Raw genomic sequence first — 18,496 nt, 5'->3', positions numbered from 1 at the left:
CCTATGGGGCAGCCTGGACTTTAGCAACACCCCTTCCCATTTTTTGTGTGGAAAACTAAAGCAAACAATGCAAGAATCAGTTGGTTTTTGGTATTTACGGAAGCATTTTTACAAGCATTTGAGTAATTAAATTAACCAGTTAAAATTCTCATGAAAAGGTCATTTTTCAATTAAATTCAACAAATTTACTGTGTTCTACTTGCACTGTCCAATACAGTAGCCACTAACCACAGGTGGCTATTTCAATTTATATTTAGAACTTCAGCTTTTCAGTCAGTCTAGCCACATTTCAAGTGATTAATAGCTACATGTGGCTGATGTCTACCAATTAGTCAATGAATATTGTAGAACATTTCCATCATTGCAGAAAGTTCTGTCAGACAATGCCTGCTAGACACAGCAGGATACACTGAGGATAAAGTGATGATCAAAATATTCGTAGTATCTGTCTTAAGGGGCTTATAGTCCTGCAGTAAAGACAGCTATTAAATAAGTCATTACAGGTGGATGTTGGGGGGATGAGGGGAGGACAGCGGGCAATGGGACTGTATGGCCTGGGGATCTATCCAAGGATGAGTGGTCAGGAAAAATGAAATAAAAGAAAATTCCACATGTACTAGTGGTAGGCCAATTTTTTAAAATATTGAATTTAATTTTTTAAATAAATTGAATATTTTCTTTACAACTATATTCCACAAATAACATTAATATGGTATTTAAATATTACATTATTGAATAATAAGCTTAACTAAAACTTATTTCATTAACAAAAAGTATAATACAGTAAGTCTCAAGAAGCCAAATGCAAAATGTACATACAGTATGATTCCATTTTTATGAAATTCTAGAACAGGCAAAATTAATCTATGGTGATAGAGAGGGGCACGTTCTGGGCTGTTTGCTGATGCTCTATATTGATAGAGGTGTTGGTTACATGAGTGTATGCATTTGTCAATACTCATGGAACTGTATGTATACTCTACTCTTACACAGAATGTAAATTATATCTCAATTAAAATTTATTGTATAGAAATATATGTTGTAACATATTCTGGTTGACATGACTATTATAGAAATATCCATTGCCTCATCACTTTGCCTCTAATGGACCTGGTCTTCTTAACCTCTGTGTCATCACCAACAGGAATGGTTCCAAAATCCTTCCAGATCTAGTGCCAAGTGGATATAAATGCATTGCTCCTGCTCTTTCCAGTTCTTTATGCTTTCTTTCTTATGAAAAGTGGACAGCTGGAGGGATGTTTGCTAGAATGTTAGGAACGGTGTTATTTTTGGGTGGGGAGATTTGAGGTAAATTTTGCTTCTTTCTCTTCCTCACTGTATTGTTTGAGTTTTTAACAAGAAAAACAGAAGGTCATTTTGTTTTGGCTTAGAAAGTACATTTATCCATGGGTATTATATAATCATTGGAAAACTTTGGATTTTTGCACTGTGGTTATTAACAATTTCCTTCCAAACAGTGGCCTCTGTGGGCAGTTGTTTAGCAGTCATGGGGTCTTGGTAAATGTATAATTTCATTTTTGTCTCCACCCAACCTCCCCTACTGAGTCTGTCTGTGATCCTGGGGCATACTGGAGTGCATTTGGTTTGCTTTCATGTGTTCTCCAGCTGTATGACCCTCTCACCTGCCTCCTTGGCCCCTGTGTTCACAGATTCTTACCTGACCCTCGATGAACCAATGAATAACATCACCACGTCACTGGGGCAGACAGCAGAACTGCACTGCAAAGTCTCTGGGAATCCGCCCCCCACCATCCGCTGGTTCAAAAATGATGCTCCTGTGGTCCAGGAGCCACGGAGGATCTCCTTCCGGGCAACCAACTATGGCTCTCGGCTGCGGATTAGAAACCTGGATACTACAGACACCGGCTACTTCCAGTGCGTGGCGACAAACGGCAAAAAGATGGTTACTACCACCGGAGTCTTATTTGTCAAGTTTGGTAAGCAGCTTCCTAGTGGGTTGGCCTTTGGCCCTCCGCTAAGCGTGGTAGAATGGCTGGAGTCCATGGGAGGAGGAGGGAGGGAATGATCACTGAGAATGCTGTATGTACCCAGTGACTCCAAAACTGGTACAATTAAACCCATTTTACAGATAAGTAAACCAAGTCCCAGAGGTTAAGTACCATGCCCAGGGTTGCCCAGCTCGTAAAGAGCACAGCTGGAAAGGACTTCAAATCTGATCCCATAGTGCCTTTACCACCATGCCATTGAGCTCTTCTCCCAACTCTTCTCCTTGTCTATAGAAATGAGGACCATTGGCAGCAAGCATCCTCTTTCTGTCCAACTGCCATCAAAGACTGACAGCCCCCTCTTGCTGCTGCAGTCTGGGCCCTTGTGCAATCACTCAGCCTCCTGTTGGAAACTCCCTGCGTAGTTTGAGGACACCTTCTTTATTGACTTGTTCTTTAGATCTTGCTGTAGAATCTTCCAGGCCCCAAGCTGGGGAATATAGACACACTCGCACTGGTATATTTTATTGTAGAAGCAGTTGAGCGAACTGGAGAAAAATAATGGATCCCAGAAAAATAAATATCACCTCGGGGTAGCTGAGAACTTTAATTTGTAATGGTTTGTCTGTACCAATATTTGCCCTCCAGTAACCTAGACTGATTATTTCTCATTGTTTTTCTTTCATTTCTTCAGGCCCCCCACCCACTGCAAGTCCTGGATCCTCGTAAGTACCTCATATCTCCTTTCTTGTCGTGTCTAAGAGTTTCTCCATAGGTTTCCAGGGCAAAGGCAAAGTTAGGGCCAAAACACTGTGCTTCCAGATGTCATTCCATTTTGCCCTGCCTTCATTCCATTTTCCTTTTTCTCTGATGTGAAGATTCATAGGAGACCAGCATTGGCAGTAATCTCAAGTGTGGTAATTTTGATTCCCAATGATCAAAGCAAAAAATCTACTTACATTTACTACGTTTAAATTAATCTGACATTTAGTGGGGACAATAGATTTGGTAAAATCGAACAAAAGGATAGAGGGCTGAATTAGGAATATTTCCTCTGACTCAAGGGGTCTGCTCTACGTTTCTGCAGACATTTCTGTTGCTTTATTTACTGAGGAGGCCAACAATTAGGTGAACACTTTATTTTTTGTTCTGTTGAAAAACTCAGAGGCAGAAATCAATTCACATAAGGGAGGAAAGCCCCATGCTTGGATTGAGAGTGGTGTGGGAGTTAGATTCATTTTTGAGTCCCATGTTAGTGGAGTCTCAAGATCCAATTTCTTTAACTGATGTTATTGTTGATTCATTTGTCCTTTATTCTGGCTAAGGAATACTCATCTTTCACTCTAGGAGTATCCACTTGAGGCATTTTGTTTTATGTGTATTTTTATTATTGAAAAAGACCCATTTGAAGTTTTCATTCTTTCTCTGCTGCCCTCTTTCCAGTGAAACCAGTCTAAATCTCTCGTGGGTTTTAACTTAATTCAAAAATATTATACCACTTTCATGATGTGATGTCTATGGAGAGGGTATCAAAGTTCCTTAAAGATGTTCAACCACAGCTAAATATATGCTTGGATGGCAGGCACCCCCATTTTATATCGGACATCAGATTATCCATCACAGAGTCAGCAATAGCATGAAATGTATAGTTCCCCTGTTTGCTTGGAGGTAGCTACAATAAAATACCATCAAAGTTGGAAATACCATGGGGACTTTTGCAGTTCAATCTCCATGCTCATTTTAGCACCCTGTTTTCTCTTTCCCTTAGAAACTAGTGATGCATCCAACTTTTTTCTCCTCTCAGCTGCCATCACTTACCCTGTTTGTCAGAGTTCCTCTCTTCCCTAAGACTAACTCCCAAACAGAATGCCTTGCTACAAGCGGACAGGCAGAACATAACAAAATGATAACTGTGGGGAATATCACAACATGGAGGATCACTCTGAAAACCTTTGTTAAATTGTACAACACTTTTTCTAAGATAGGCGTTTACGTGGAGGTGGTATAAGTCAGAGTTAATGCAAAGGATAAAAAATGGAAGCCCATGACAAAGCCCCCAAAATTGGAAACAGTGAAATGCACTAAGTGTGTGAAACAGGAGAGAGCTGGGTGCCACTTGCAGCAACAAGGCTACACAACTCCCACCCGGGAAGGGCTTATAGGGCCCTTGGGACTGCAGCCCACGAAGGCAGAGTCTGCGTGACACTTGCCACTCCCTCTGAGGTTTTCCCATGAAGCTTTCAGGACAGTGTTTTAGTTTGTAGAAGGAGCAAGTTTGAGATTTTAGTTTGGCTTCTGTTCATAGCTTCAGGCTTTATTTCTTCTGTCATTGCTGGGCCCTGGCCCATCCCTAACAATTATAGGGCCTGGGACATGAGTACAAGTGGAGGCCCACATACCATACATCTAAATATGTAAAAGTTATAAATCATGCCAATAGCTGTTAAGTGAAATACAGTCTATCCTCCCATCTTGACAAATATGCCTTTGTAATGACAAAATTAAAAATATGTGTAAAGTTATGATTTTTATATGACAGTGCCGGGAGCTATCAAAGATGACTACTTTAATCATTATTGATTGCATGCCTGGGTGTTCTGTACATAGGCCAGAGATATTTTACATAATTTATAGTTTGTTATATGTTGATTCCATGCAATTTATTTTTTATCTTGCTTTCATTTTGGCAAAATCACTCCTTGTGTTGTTTTATACAGGGTTTTACGTAATTAGAATTCTATTGATAACAATGTCAAATTTGACAATCTCTCATGAGTTATGGTCATTCTTTTTATTAATTCCAATTTGGAGAAACTGCGCTCCCCCAAGCCTCTCTACCATAACTACACTATAATTATCAATAAAACTCTTAAAGCGATACTAATGTTTGGAAACAAACCAAGAATTTTATATAGCACGTTCAAACATGTAATGGGGTCATGAATGGTAAATGATCCTTATTGCAGAATATATTAAAATATCATAATTTCATGATATAAATCCATATCCGACTTCACATATCATCCTACATCTGTACAAATTTAAGAGTAATATGGTTGGCTTAATACTGCAAAATTTTTCTCAGCTGTGTGGAGCTCTTCTAATTTGTGAGAACTTTCATAAACACTGCTTGGGATGCAAAGAAAAGCAGGAGAATAGATTCTAGGAATGATAGCTTGTTGTGCAAGAACCTATCACATTCAAGCTGCAAGGAAGAATTTGACACGTTGATTGATTTATCTTTTTCTCTGACAGAAGTGCTTATGCCACTGCAGTCCTTCCTGAACTCCAAAGCAGTGTCCCCCTCCACTGGCAGCGACACAACACACAAACCTTTTCAGATATGCACATGGTCGCCTTCTGTTCACAGTCATAGGGCAAGAGAGGTGGAGAAATGTTCCCTCTGGCCACAGGGTGTTAGTCACAGAAGCTGATGTTTTGGTTTTGGGTTATACTGTGCCAGCACTTAGCACCAGATCCCAAGACGCAGAGGATCCCATATTTATATTTTTTATTCTTACTAAATTTATTTCTTCCTCTTCCCCCCCCCCTTTCTTTCTAATAACAGCTTAGTTGAGGCATAATTCACATACTGTAAGGTCCACCTCTTGAAGTATATAATTCAGTGGTTTTGGTATATTTACAATTATGCAACCCTCACCACTATTTCCTTTTAGAACATTATCATCACATCCCATAAAAAAACCGTATCCATTAGCAGTCATTCTCCATTTTTTCCTCCCACAGCCCCTGGCAAACACTAATCTTCTTTCTGAGTCTATGGATTAGCCTATTCTGGATGCTTCACATTAATGGAATTATGTAATAAGTAGTCTTTTGTGTCTGCCTTTTCACTTAGTATGATGTTTTCAAGATCCATTTGTGTTGTACTATGCCCCAGTACTTTGTTCCTTTTTATGGCCAAATAATATTCTATTGCATTGAAATACTACATCTTGTTTATCCACTCACCAGTTGATGGACCTTTGTGTACAAGGTTTTACGCGGACGTATGTTTTCAATTTTCTTGGGTATATACCTGGTAGAGAAATTCATGGATCATATAGTAACTCTATGTTGAACTTTTTGAGGAACTGCCAGACTGTTTTCCAAAGTTGCTGTACTATTTTATCGTCCCACAAGGAATGTATGAGGATTCCAATTTCTCCACACAGTCTCCAAAGCTTATCCATCTTTTTGATTATAGCCATCCTACTGATTGTGAATAGTATCTCATTATGATTTTAATTTTCATTTTCCTAATCACTACTGATATTGAGTATTATTTCATGTGCTTGTTGGCCATTTATATGTCTTCTCTGGAAAAATATCTGTTCAAATTCCTTGCCCATTTTAATATTCAATTATTTGTCTTTTTGTCATTGAGTTTCAAGAGTTCTTTTATATATTTTGGCTGCTAGAACCTTATCAGAAACATGGTTTGCAAATATTTTCTCCCATTCTGTGTATTGTCTTCTGTTTCTTGATAGTATACTTTGAAATACAAAAATTTTTATTTTGATAAAAGTTCAATTTATCTACTTTTTACTTTAGTGGCTTGTGCTTCTGGTGTTAGCTTAGTAACCATGGCCTAATCCAAAGTCACAAAAATTTATACTATTTTGCTTCTAATAGTTTTATAATTTTAGCTCTTACATTTAGATCTTTGATCCATTTTGAGTTAATTTTTGTGTATGTTGTGAGATAGGGGTCCAAATTTATTCTTGTGCATGTGGCTATCCAGTTGTCCCAGCTCCATGTTGAAAAGACTATTCTTTCCCCATTGATACCTTGTCAATAACCAATTAACTATAAATGTGTGGATTTTCTTGTGGACTCTCAATTCTACTCTACTGATCTATATTTCTATCCATATACAAGTTCTACACAATCTTGATTACTGTAGCTTTGTAGTAAATTTTGAAATCAGGAAATGTATCAGTCAGGGTTCTGCCAGAGAATTGGAAGCAGTATGATATATATATATATATCATACTCATATATATATGAGGTTATGGCAAGGAACTGGCTGTTGTATGGGGCGATTGACTAGTCAAATCCAAAACTCCATAGAGCAGGCTCAGGAAAGGCAGGCTGGAAACTCTCAGGTGGGAGCTAACACTGCAGTCCATAAGTAGAATTTCTTCTTCCTTGGGGAAACTTCAGTTTTGCTCTTAAGATCTTTCAACTGATTCGTCCAGGCCCTCCCAGATTATCAAGGATAATCTCCTTTACCTAAAGTCAAGGATTGCATATGTTGATCAAATGTGCAAAATGTCTTCAAAGCAACACCTAGAGTATTGCTTGATTGAATAATTGGGGACTATACCCTACCAAATGGCACATCCTCCAACTTTTTCCTTCTTTTTCAAGATTTTTTGGCTGGTCTGAGTACATTGCATTTCCATGTGAATCTTAGTGTCAGCTTGTACACTTCTGCAAAAAAGCTAGCTCAGATTTTGATATGGATTGCCTTGAATCTGTAGATCAGTTTGCAAGTATTGCCGTCTTAACAATATTAAGTCTTCCAGTTTATGAACACAGATGTCTTTCCATTTATTTAGGTATTCTTAATTATTTTCAGTACTGTTTCAGGGCTTTCAGGATATAAGTCTTGCTCTTTTTTTTAAAAACAAAATTATTCCTAAATATTTTATTATTGTAAATGAAATTGTTTTCTTAATTTCATTTTCAGATTATTCATTGCTTAATAGCGTGTAGAAATACAATTGATTTTGGTATATTGATTTTATATCTTGCAACCTTGCTGAACTCATTTATTAGCTCTAATAGATTTGTGTGGATTCCTTTGGATTTTCTGTATACAACATTCTCATCTGCAAATAGAAATAGTTTCACTTCTTCCTTTCCAATCTAGATGCATTTTATTTCTTTTTCTTGCCTAATTACTATAGCTAGAGCCTCCAGTACAATGATGAATAGAAGCAACAACCTCATCCTTTACCACTAAGTATATAATGTTAGCTGTGGATTTTTCATACATGCCTTTTATAAGATTGAGGAAGTTCCATTCTATTTTTAGTTTGTTGAGTGTGTTTTATTTTGAAAGGGTGTTGGATTTTATCAAATGCTTTTTCTGCATCTTTTGAGATGATCATGTTATTTTTGTCCTTTATAATATTAATATGGTGTTTTACATTGGTTTATTTTTGAATGTTAAATCAAGCATAACATTCCTGGGATAAATCTTACTTGATCATGATGTATAATCCTTTTCATATGTTGATGGATCTGGTTAGCTAATGTTTTGTTAAACATTTTTGGTCTATAGTCATCAAAATATTGGTCTTTAGTTTTCTTGTATTGTTGTTGTCTAGTTTTGGTATCAGGGTAATATTAGCTTCATGAAATGAGTTGGAAATTATTCTCTCTTCTAGTTTTTAGAAAGGTTTGTGAAGGATTTATGTTAATTCTTTGTTAAAATTTGGTAAAATTTATCAGTAAAGCCATCTGGGCCTGAACTTTTCTTTGTGGGAAGTTTCTAAATTACTAATTCAACTTCTTGTTGCAGGCCTATTCAGATTTTTCTGTTAGTTCTGAGTCAATTTTAGTAGTTTGTGTCTTTCTAGGAATTTGTTTCATCTATATTATATAAATTGTTGGCATATAGTTGTTCATTGTATTCCTTTATAATCTTTTGGATTTCTTAAGGTTGGTAATGATGTTCCCTTTTTTGTTCCTGGTTTTAGTAAACTGAGTCTCCCTTCCTTCCTTCCTTCCTTCCTTCCTTCCTTCACTTCCTTCTTCTCTCCCTCCCTCCCTTCCTTCCTTCCTTCCTTCCTCCCATCAGTCTAGCTAATCTAGTTTAGGTTTGTCAGTTTTGTTGATCTCAGCTCTCTCTCAATGATCAGCTAATGATTAGACAGAAATGGCTTTAAACGAGTAAGTCTCCCACTCTTTGCCAAGGGGCTCCATGTGTGTATGGAGCATGTCTTCACTGCTCTGACAGTTGACAGTTCTGCCTTTGTTTTCACTTCCTGCTGGTGCAGGGCTTCGAGATTAGCCAGAGGTGAGAGATCAGGGCTTACGAAGCTCTTTTCCTGGGCAAATGAGGGTAACCTTCTAGATCCTAGGAATATGTTGGAGCTTTCAGAGTCCCCTATGGACATCTCATTCTCTAGCTCTTTTCTTTCAAGCTTTAATCCAGGCCCTTGTTTGCTCCAACCAGTATCTCCACTTCAGGCAACTGATTTTTTTCAACAAATGCCCTGTGGAGTTCTAAATCCAGTCAAAAAAAAACGAGAGAGAGAGAGAGAAGTCCTATGAATGAGAGCAGCTAGACAGGTTAAATTGTGCCACTTCTCTGGAAATGGAGCTTTTAAGGCATTCCAAACCCACTCTGCCTCCTCCAGCCAGCCAGCTTCTCCTGGGAATTCATTGAAAACTTTCATCAACATTCCTAGCTTGCAGTCTGCCCTACAGAATTTGGACTTGCCCATCTCCACAGTCATGTGAGCCAATTCCAACTTTAAAAAAATCTCATAATGTTACAATATGTGTGTGTGGGTGTGGGTGGGTGTGCGTATGTGTGTGTGTGTGTGTGTATATATATATATATATATATATATATATATATATATATATACATCTTCTGTTGGTTTTGTTTCTCTAGAGAACCCTGATTAATACACCCCTTATGCTATTTTTCATCACAAGAACCAGAGTGACCATTTGTGCCGGTTTGAATGTATTGTGTCCCCCAAATGCCATTATCTTTGTGGTCTTGTGTGGGGCAGACGCTTGGGTACTGGTTAGATTTGCTTGGAATGTGCCCCACCCAGCTGTGGGAGATAATTCTGATTAGATGTTCCCATGGAGGCATGGCCCCGCCCATTCGAGGTGGGCCTTGATCGGTGGAGCTATATAAATGAGGTGACTGGGGAGGAGGAAATGGAGTGCAGCTGGTAGTGATGTTTTGAAGAGGAGCAAGCTTGCTAGAGAGGAACGTCCTGGGAGAAAGCCGTTTTGAGGCCGGAGCTTTGGAGCAGATGCCAGCTGCCTTCCCAGCTAACAGAGGTTTTCCGGACGCCATTGGCCATCCTCCGGTGAAGGTACCCGATTGCTGGTGTGTTACCTTGGACGTTTTGTGGCCTTAAGACTGTAACTGTGTAGCAAAATAAACCCCCATTTTATAAAAGCCTATCCATCTCTGGTGTTTTGCATTCTGCAGCATTAGCAAACTAAGACACCATTTAAAAATATCCTGTCTTGTTAAAACCCCCAAGAACTTTTCCTCCCACTTAAAATGGATTCCCAAGTCCTTGCCATGCTGTCCTACAAGGTTCCCTTGCCTACCTATCTGGAATCCCTTTGCTCCACTCCCACCTGAGTCAACTCCAGCCATGGGGCTCTTCCTTGGACAGCCCAGGCAGTTCCTTAGGCCTTGGGGCCTTGGGGCCTCTGCTCTAGCACTTCTCTGTGTGAAGGGCTTTGTCCCCAGATCTTTGCATGGTTTGCTCCTTCTTGTCATTCAGTTCTCACCTAAAATATCACCTCCTCAGAAAGTCTCTCCTGACCCCTGAATCTAAAGTATCTCTAATCATTCTGTCGTATGACCTGCTTGATTTATATCAAAGTATTTATTGCTGCCTGACATTTTCTTTTTTGTTCGTTTGTTTATTTGTCCATCTCTCCTTGCTACAAGATAAGCTTCCTGAGGTCAGGGACCTTGTCTTCCTCATAAACCCTCTATCCCCTGTCCTAGAGCACAGCTGGCATTCAGTAAATAGTCACTGAAATTGAAAAGAAAAGAAAAACACCTTAGCGTCCCTTCCATGAGAAGGCGATAACCAATGCTTATCTCCTAGGATTGTTATTAGCAGAAATGAGATCATGAATGTAAAGTACTTACCATTGTCACGGACCAAGAGGGCTTTTGTAGCCAAAGGACTAAAGAAAGCACCAGACATGTTCTGAGACATGAGCTTTTATTATAGGGCTCACCTATAGGGTGGGGAAGTAGAGCCACATTGCCCTGAAATCAGGAGCTTCTCTGGATGGATTCAGGAGTTGCTCTGAATGGCAGCCAGTTCAGAGCACAATGTGGAAATAGTCTGCACTCTGGGGGACTGAATAACTTGCTTATAAGGGCTCCACATTCCAACGGATATGAGAGCATAAGGCAGGGACTGGGGGTCGTACAATGTAGGGAGGGGTGATTGTCAACAAGGAGGAGGAGAGGATTATCAGTATCTCAGGGAATCTCAGGGAGGAGGTAGTTTCAGGTATAGATTACAGTTAGCATCTGATATTACAAGGAGAATAGACCAAACCTCAACTGACCTAGGTCACGCAAGCTGCTGTGTGCAATCTTCAAGGCCCTTGGTGAATGCCCTGTGCCTGGGGTTCCCACATTCCACCCCCACACAGCAATTTGCGTTGACCGTAGGACAGACATTGCATCCATAATCCACAACAATACAGTGAACAGCAGAGTACAAGGAGACCAGTACATATGGATAGTAATCCTATTAACACGTGGCACCATGTCCAAGTTAAAGAATTAAGCCATTTGGACAAAGGATTATCAGATAAATGTTACTTAAATTACCGAAATAATTTTGGAAACCGTTTTCAAGCAGACATTCTACAGCATACAATCACCACTAAAATTAAACAGTAATATGCAATTTTTTAACAAGAATTAATAGCACATGTATGAACAATATATAAGCTGAGTTTTCAGTAGTGGATAGAAGAGTTCCAGGCGAGGGTTTTTTTTAAATGCCCTGCTTTCTGCCCCTAAGAGGAGCCCTTCAGGGTCAGATCTACAGTTAGTTTGGGGTTGCAAAGTTATGCATACAGTTCCCTGGGGGATGGGAGCCCTAGTTGGGGAATACAAGTAACAAATAACCTTTGGCACAGTAAATACCCCATGGGCTTAGTATTCTCAACCAGCTTGGCTGCATAGGCCAGAACCAGAGTCAACTGACCTTTTTTCCCCCAATTTCTAGTGTTTATGGCACAGACAAGAGCATATTATTATCGTTGCCTCGCTGCAGCTTGAGGGCCGCTGGCCCCCCTTATTTGGATTCGTAAGGCCTGCATGGGCCCCACGGTTACCATTTATTTTCACAGGAGCCATTTTGGGTCTGGAGTTAATGCTGGTACAGTCATCAAGTCCACTGTTGTAAGGAGTTTCTGTCATCCTTTAAGTGTTCCTTTAAAAGGCCATACATTCTTTCATCTAACCCAGTTGCTGTGGGATTATAGGGCAAGTGAAAAGTCCAAAGGACATTACGTTCTGTAGCCCAGGCCTGGGTTAAGTGCCCGGTGAAGGGGGTCCCCCATTGCTGTCCATGTGTGTGGGGCCCTGGAAAAGGCACTTAATTTTTTTTAAGCTACGTATGGTAGCTCACTAGTTGGCCTTGCCCCCTGGGAAGGCCAGCAGCAGTCCCGTAGCTGTATTTGCAGTGGTGAAGGTGTATTTCGGAAGGGGCCGATATAGTCTACTTGGCACCAGGTGAGAGGAATCTGGTCTCGGCTGATGGGTCCAAGTCGGTGAGGAAGCACTCTGGGCCATCACAGAGAGCAGGAGGGGCTAGCATCCTCTACTCCTTTTAACTCTTGTCAGGTGATAGGCAGCTGAAACTGCTGCACCAGCTTCCACAGGATCTGGTACCCTCAGTGCTCAGTTTTCCGATGCAGCCATTCGGTCGCCTCATGCATCATTGCTGTTAGGTTGCGGAATTTTGCTAGGGCATCTGCAGCTGCATTACCTGGCAATGAGTTAACATTAGGGCAGAAACATGGAAAGCAGTTACCTTACATTTCTGGCAGGCCGTCCAAATGTCTTCCCACAGTTCCTTCCCCCATAGGGGGCAGTTGATCACCGTCCATTGCTCCTGCTTCCACGTGGCCATCTATACTGTTAGGCCTCGATATATGGCCCAGTTATCTGGGCAGACAGTCAAGATGTCTTCTGGTTCATGGACGATTACCATCCATATAGCCTGCAGCTCAGCCCACTGGCTGCTGTGCAAAGTTAGTCTCCCACCAGATGATGTCAGTACTTGGCTGGACAGTTACGGCCATCCAGATAGCCTGTTGCCCAAGTACCAGTCCATCAGTATACCATGCAGAGTCAGGTATACTCCCTTGTCCATCAATGGTGGGCATGGGAGGAGCAACCTCAGGAGGATCAACAGGAGGCAGGATATGCTGCTCTTCCACATGGGAGACCCGTCCTAAAATTTCATGCATCTCTGCACTCACAGGGCTATTGTTAAAAATTCGGCATTGTAGGATGCAGGCTTTCCATTTTGTCAGCGTGCTTAGCTGAGCACTCCCCGAATGGGGCTTATTTATAGTCGCCTGTGTCCACCCCTGTATGAGTGTGGCCACTGGGCAACTTTGAGTTAAACCTTCTACTTGTAACAGAGCATTATAAGCTGCACATAATTGTTTTTCCAACAGGCTATATCTGAGTTCTGTGCCCTTCCAAAGTTGGGACCAGAATCTAATGCTTACACATTTAGCCTGTTGCCTTTGCCACAAACCCCACCCAAAGCCAATATTGGCACTGGCCACATCCAATTCACAGTATATATCAGGGTCCACCCCCATTAAAGCCTGTGCTTGTACTTTTATAAACACAGCCTGCCATGGAAAATCCCATTCCCATGCTTTTCCTTTTCTAATTAGGGTGTACAAAAGTTTAAAAATTTTTAAATAGAGTATAAAGAGTTTCCTATAACCTAATAAACCAAGAAAAGCTATTAATTGTTTAGAAGTTAGCAGTATAGGGTAACCTTGTATTTTAACAACAACAGTTAAAGGAATAGCTTTAGTTTTACCTAACCAGACAATACCCAAGAACTTGATAGAATGTCCAGGCTCTTGTAATTCACTTTGATTTATCACCCATCCTCTACTTGCAAGGTGGGTCACCACTGTGCTAGTGGCAATTTCTAGTTCTGGAAAATAATTACTGGTTAGCATATCATCATTATAGTGGAACATAGGGGGTGTCCTTTTCTTTAAATCTTGTGCTACCAGTCCATGGCAGATGGTGGGACTGCAGAGGTATCCTTGTGGAAGCACAGCAAATGTCAATTGTTGGTTTTCCCACATGAAGGTGGATGCAGTCTGGCTGGAGGGATCTAAAATACTAAAATATGCTTTGACAAGGTTTAACACAAAGTGAAATTGGCTTAATTGAGTACTCATATCCTGCAACAAGATAGCTATATTCAACATAGCTGCAAACAAAGAAGTTATTAAATTAAGTTCGATATAATTAATAGTCATTTTCCAGGTACCATTAGTTTTTTCTATTGGCCAGACAGGGCTATTAAATGACCCTGGTAATTAATACCGATATATTGCCACAGAACATCTGGGGGAAGGCACCTTTTGTTGGACCAGAGGACGCACATGCTGACTTTTCTCAGTTTTAATTTCCCAGTCAGACAGGGGCTCATCATCTTTTGATGAGGAATCAACAGAGTCCCACACTTTAGGGTTCCAGTCAGGGGAAGCCAGGATATGCCTAACTTGCCCTTTGGGCAGCTTATGCCCTCTTACTCTAGTGCATTGGCAGTACTAGCACTCTAGTTTACTGCCAGTATCTCTAAACTTTTATCCAGAGTGTCTTTCAGTTCAGCTTGGGTCAAATGCATATCCCTTTCTAACTTCAGTTCCTCTTCTAAGCAGCAGACTGACACATCAGCCATTAAGGCCTTTTCTGTAGCTGCACACACAGCCTCCAAGAACGGCCAGACTACTGCTGCAGCAGCCTGGTGGCTTTCCTTTTTCTCATGAAATCCTACTAGTCCTGCAGCCTGAAGCAGGAGAGCTATTAGTCCAGCCAGGGAGTCATACACATCTCCATACTCCCTCGGCAGCCCCCATTCATCCAGGAGGGTAGCCACCCCTCCCCACATAACTGTCGCAGGCCACCCTGCTAGCCCACCTGGGGACTTCCCCTTTCCCTTCCCCAGGTTCATGTCATCAGTGGCTGGGATTTCTTTAGTCTCCAGGCTGGCACACCAAGAGAGCTTTTGTAGCCAAAGGACTAAAGAAAGCAACAGACACATTCTGATACATGAGCTTTTATTATAGGGCTTTCCTACAGGATGGGGAAGTTGAGCCACATTGCCCTGAAATCAGGAGCTGCTCTGAATGGCAGCTAGTTCAGAGCACAATGTAGAAATAGTCTGCGTTTTGGGGGACTGAATAAGCTGCTTATAAGGTCTCCACATTCCAATGGGTATGAGAGCAGAAGACAGGGAACAACATAGGGAGAGGATTATAGAGATAACAGTATCTCAGAGATCTCAGGGAAGAGGTAGTTTCAGGTATAGATTACAGTTAGCATCTGATATTACAAGGAGAATAGGTCAAACCTCAACTGACCTAGATCATGCAAGCTGCTGTGTGCAATCTTCAAGGCCCTTGGTGAATGCCCTGTGCCTGGGGTTCCCACAACCACCTGGTAGAACACAATAAAATTCTTCCAATGAATGTGGTATATTTGTTGACTGACTGACTCCCTGTCTTACCTCTTTTAGGACATATGAAAAAACCTAGCATGGGGCCTGGCAGATAGTTTAATGAATCTGGTTTTTATTTTTTTCTTACCTTTCTCCCTCTGAGATCTGCAGAATCAATCTGTAAATAGGGCCTCCTAAAAGAGTGTCTATCTCAAAGAGTTGTTGTGAAGATGAAATGAAATAAGATAAGGCATGTAAAGTAGCTAGGGCATACTAGAAATGAAATAATGTCGACCATCATCATCCTCTTCCTCCTCATCATTATGATTATTATTATCAGTATCTCATTGATATGCTCATTGCTATTTGAGCAAAGAGGCTAAGCCTTCTTTCCAGCTGGAATTCTGCCTTGAAGCCTGTATTTCCTGTTCCTTTATTGGCCTTTGGCTACAGTCCCATTCTGCAGAAAGACAAGTGACCAGCTTTTGGCAAATTCTTTCTCTCTCTTATCTGTTTCCAAGTCTCAGCCAAAGTGAAGAAGTGTAGCTGGGCGCGGTCCAGGAAGTGATAATGTAATTTTCAACTAAAGATAAACTCAAGGATAACTTTCAACAGCTCTTCAGGCAGTTCAGGGGCAGAGGTGGGGGTGTCATGCAGAGAGGAGACCAGGAAGTCCCTCAATGGTTGGGGTGGGACAGAAAGGGCCCTTGCTCCAGGGACAGGGCAACTTCCATCTCTTCATCAAATCGCCTTAGACTTTGGCTTTGCAAAGAAGGGGCAGATGCAGGAAATGTGGAGAGATTAGATAAGAAGGATTTCTCAATCCCAGAGCAGGGGATAGATCTGAAAGTGCAGGAGGTTGAGAAGCCAAGCTCTTATGTCCAATCCACCCCCATAACTCAACAGTCCCCACTATATGAATAGGATGTGGAAAGCTTCCAATTAAAATATTTGTGAATATTGGCATGGTGTATTTTTATGTGCAGGACACATTTAAAGAGAGAAAGAGGAAGAGACAGTACTTGTCTTCTAGGAATACATATTTTTAAACCTTGTCCTCCCAAACCATGACCTTCCCCATCCATGGGTTAATCATCAATGTATCTCCTTCACCTAGGACAAATTGGACACCCAAAGTCTCTGTCCTGCATTCTTTTCTCCACATACTGCAAGTTCTTATTTGTTTGCTCAACACATTCTTAGGAAGCTCCCTCTATGTTCCATGCCTCTGATTCTTAGACGCTCTTCTTAAGTCATACTAATTGGTGGCAGGCAGTAAAACCAGTCTAAATGCACTAACTTTACATCATATACACTTTCCTCTCTTGGATTTATGAATTTTATTATCAGTTTCTGACTTAGGTTCCAGAGCCAGTACTTTTCAAGTAATGGAGAAAAAAATCTCTACCCCAATCATGTTTGTGGGTGAGCAGAAAGTTCCAGAGGAATCCCATTGTGATTTAGAAAGGTGTTCCTCAAATTGTAATGTGCATGTAAATCACCTGGGCATGTAGTTAAAATGTGGGCTCTGAGCGAGTAGGTCTGAGACTGCATTTCTAATAGGCTCCCTGGAGTGCTGATGCTGCTGGTTCACACAGTTAAGATTCAAGGGTGTAGAGAAAAGGTACCTGCCTTTACCGTGTCATTCACTAGCTGGTGACCCTGGGCAAATCACTTACCTTTTCTGGATCCTAGTTTCTTTTTTTGCAGTCTGAGGAACTTGGGCTCAATGTCTTCTAAGATTTCTTCTAACTCTAAATTTTATGACTCCTTGAAAATGAATTTGCTATTTCCTTTCATTCAAGTTCTGAATTTCATGCAATTTGCTCTTGGGTTCTCTTTCTCTGCCCTGATTTGTTAAATAGTCCTCTTTTATCTGGCATGTGCTTCCATCCTGCCAATTCCAAACATCTTTTCTAGTTAGGTTCAATCGTTGAGAAAGATTTTACAGAAAACTCCAACACGGAACTCCCTCTCAAATTCTGAAGTGACCTGATGGTATTTGCACCTGCGTAGGTGAAGGGGAAATTGCTTATGAGTAAATTCATTTTGCTGGTCAGGAGCAGTCTCTGCCTGCCTCCTTGTGCAAGAGGATCGCAGCAGGAGGTAGTGTGATGTCGTGGTGGAGACAGCCCCCTGAGTCACTCTGGTGTTTTTAAAGAGCTGATCAGATGACTTTGTTGCCTGAGTGTCAGGTCCTGAAGACTGATGGGAAAATAAGGACCCTGGTTTGCATGTGTGACTTGTTCATTATTCATCACATCTTGTATACTATAGTGCTTTCTAAGGGAAACAACCAAACCTCACATCAAACACAGTGAATGAAATGTCCTGAATAATCTGATTGTGCTAAAGGGAAACTAGGCATAATGATTAGTCCTTTGTGTAAATGACATAATTAGCATTTGACTTTTTCAGCCCAAGTTTCAATTTTCAATTCACTTTGTAAATTCTCTGGTCACTGTTGACAATTTCATCTCATTGCTTCCCTCTCTCTCTCTCTCTCTCTCTCTCTCTCTCTCTCTCACACACACACACACACACACACACACACACATACGCACACTCCAGCAGCAACAGTCCATGTCCCATTATCTAGGGCATTGCATCTTAACTCGGCTTATACATTAGAATCACCAGGGGAGCTTTAAAAAATTGCCCATACCCAGGCTCCACTCCACACAAATTAAATCAGAATCTCTTGGAGTGGTGCCCAGATATGATGTTTATCAGAGCACCCCTACTGATTTCCATATGCATGCAACCAGATCTGAGAAGCATGGGCCTAGGGCCTAGGCTGTGGGTTCTGCATATCCGCTCCTTATCCCCCTTCTATCCCAAAGGGACCTTGCATTAGGCTGCCAGTTCTACCTCTCTGCTCCAATACCATATTGTAGATACAATAGGACTTGAAGCAGCAGAAACCCTGTGCCTGGGGAATCACAAACCTACTGCATCATTGAGGTTCAATCAGGATAGCAGAACCAACTTGGAGTATTTAACACAAGGAATTTAATGTAGAGAATTGGTTTCCCAGGTGATGGAATTGCTGGGAAGCCAATAAGGAATAGGGAT

At 41.1% G+C, this 18,496-nt stretch overlaps 1 protein-coding gene across 1 annotated transcript in view; it reads left to right on the top strand.

Moving 5' to 3' along the window:
- ROR1 (receptor tyrosine kinase like orphan receptor 1) overlaps positions 1-18,496 on the top strand; it is a 410,563-nt gene that overhangs the window by 276,037 nt on the left and 116,030 nt on the right. The window contains exons 3-4 of the mRNA XM_037827019.1: positions 1,671-1,958; positions 2,662-2,692. Of these exons, the coding sequence (XP_037682947.1) occupies positions 1,671-1,958; positions 2,662-2,692 (319 nt within the window). The remainder of the gene's footprint in view (positions 1-1,670; positions 1,959-2,661; positions 2,693-18,496) is intronic.

The sequence above is a fragment of the Choloepus didactylus genome, chromosome 2 (assembly GCF_015220235.1).
Source record: "Choloepus didactylus isolate mChoDid1 chromosome 2, mChoDid1.pri, whole genome shotgun sequence".
NCBI classification, from domain to species: domain Eukaryota; kingdom Metazoa; phylum Chordata; class Mammalia; order Pilosa; family Megalonychidae; genus Choloepus; species Choloepus didactylus.
Note: the sequence above shows the minus strand (reverse complement) of the source record. Positions and strands in the feature narration are given on the sequence as shown.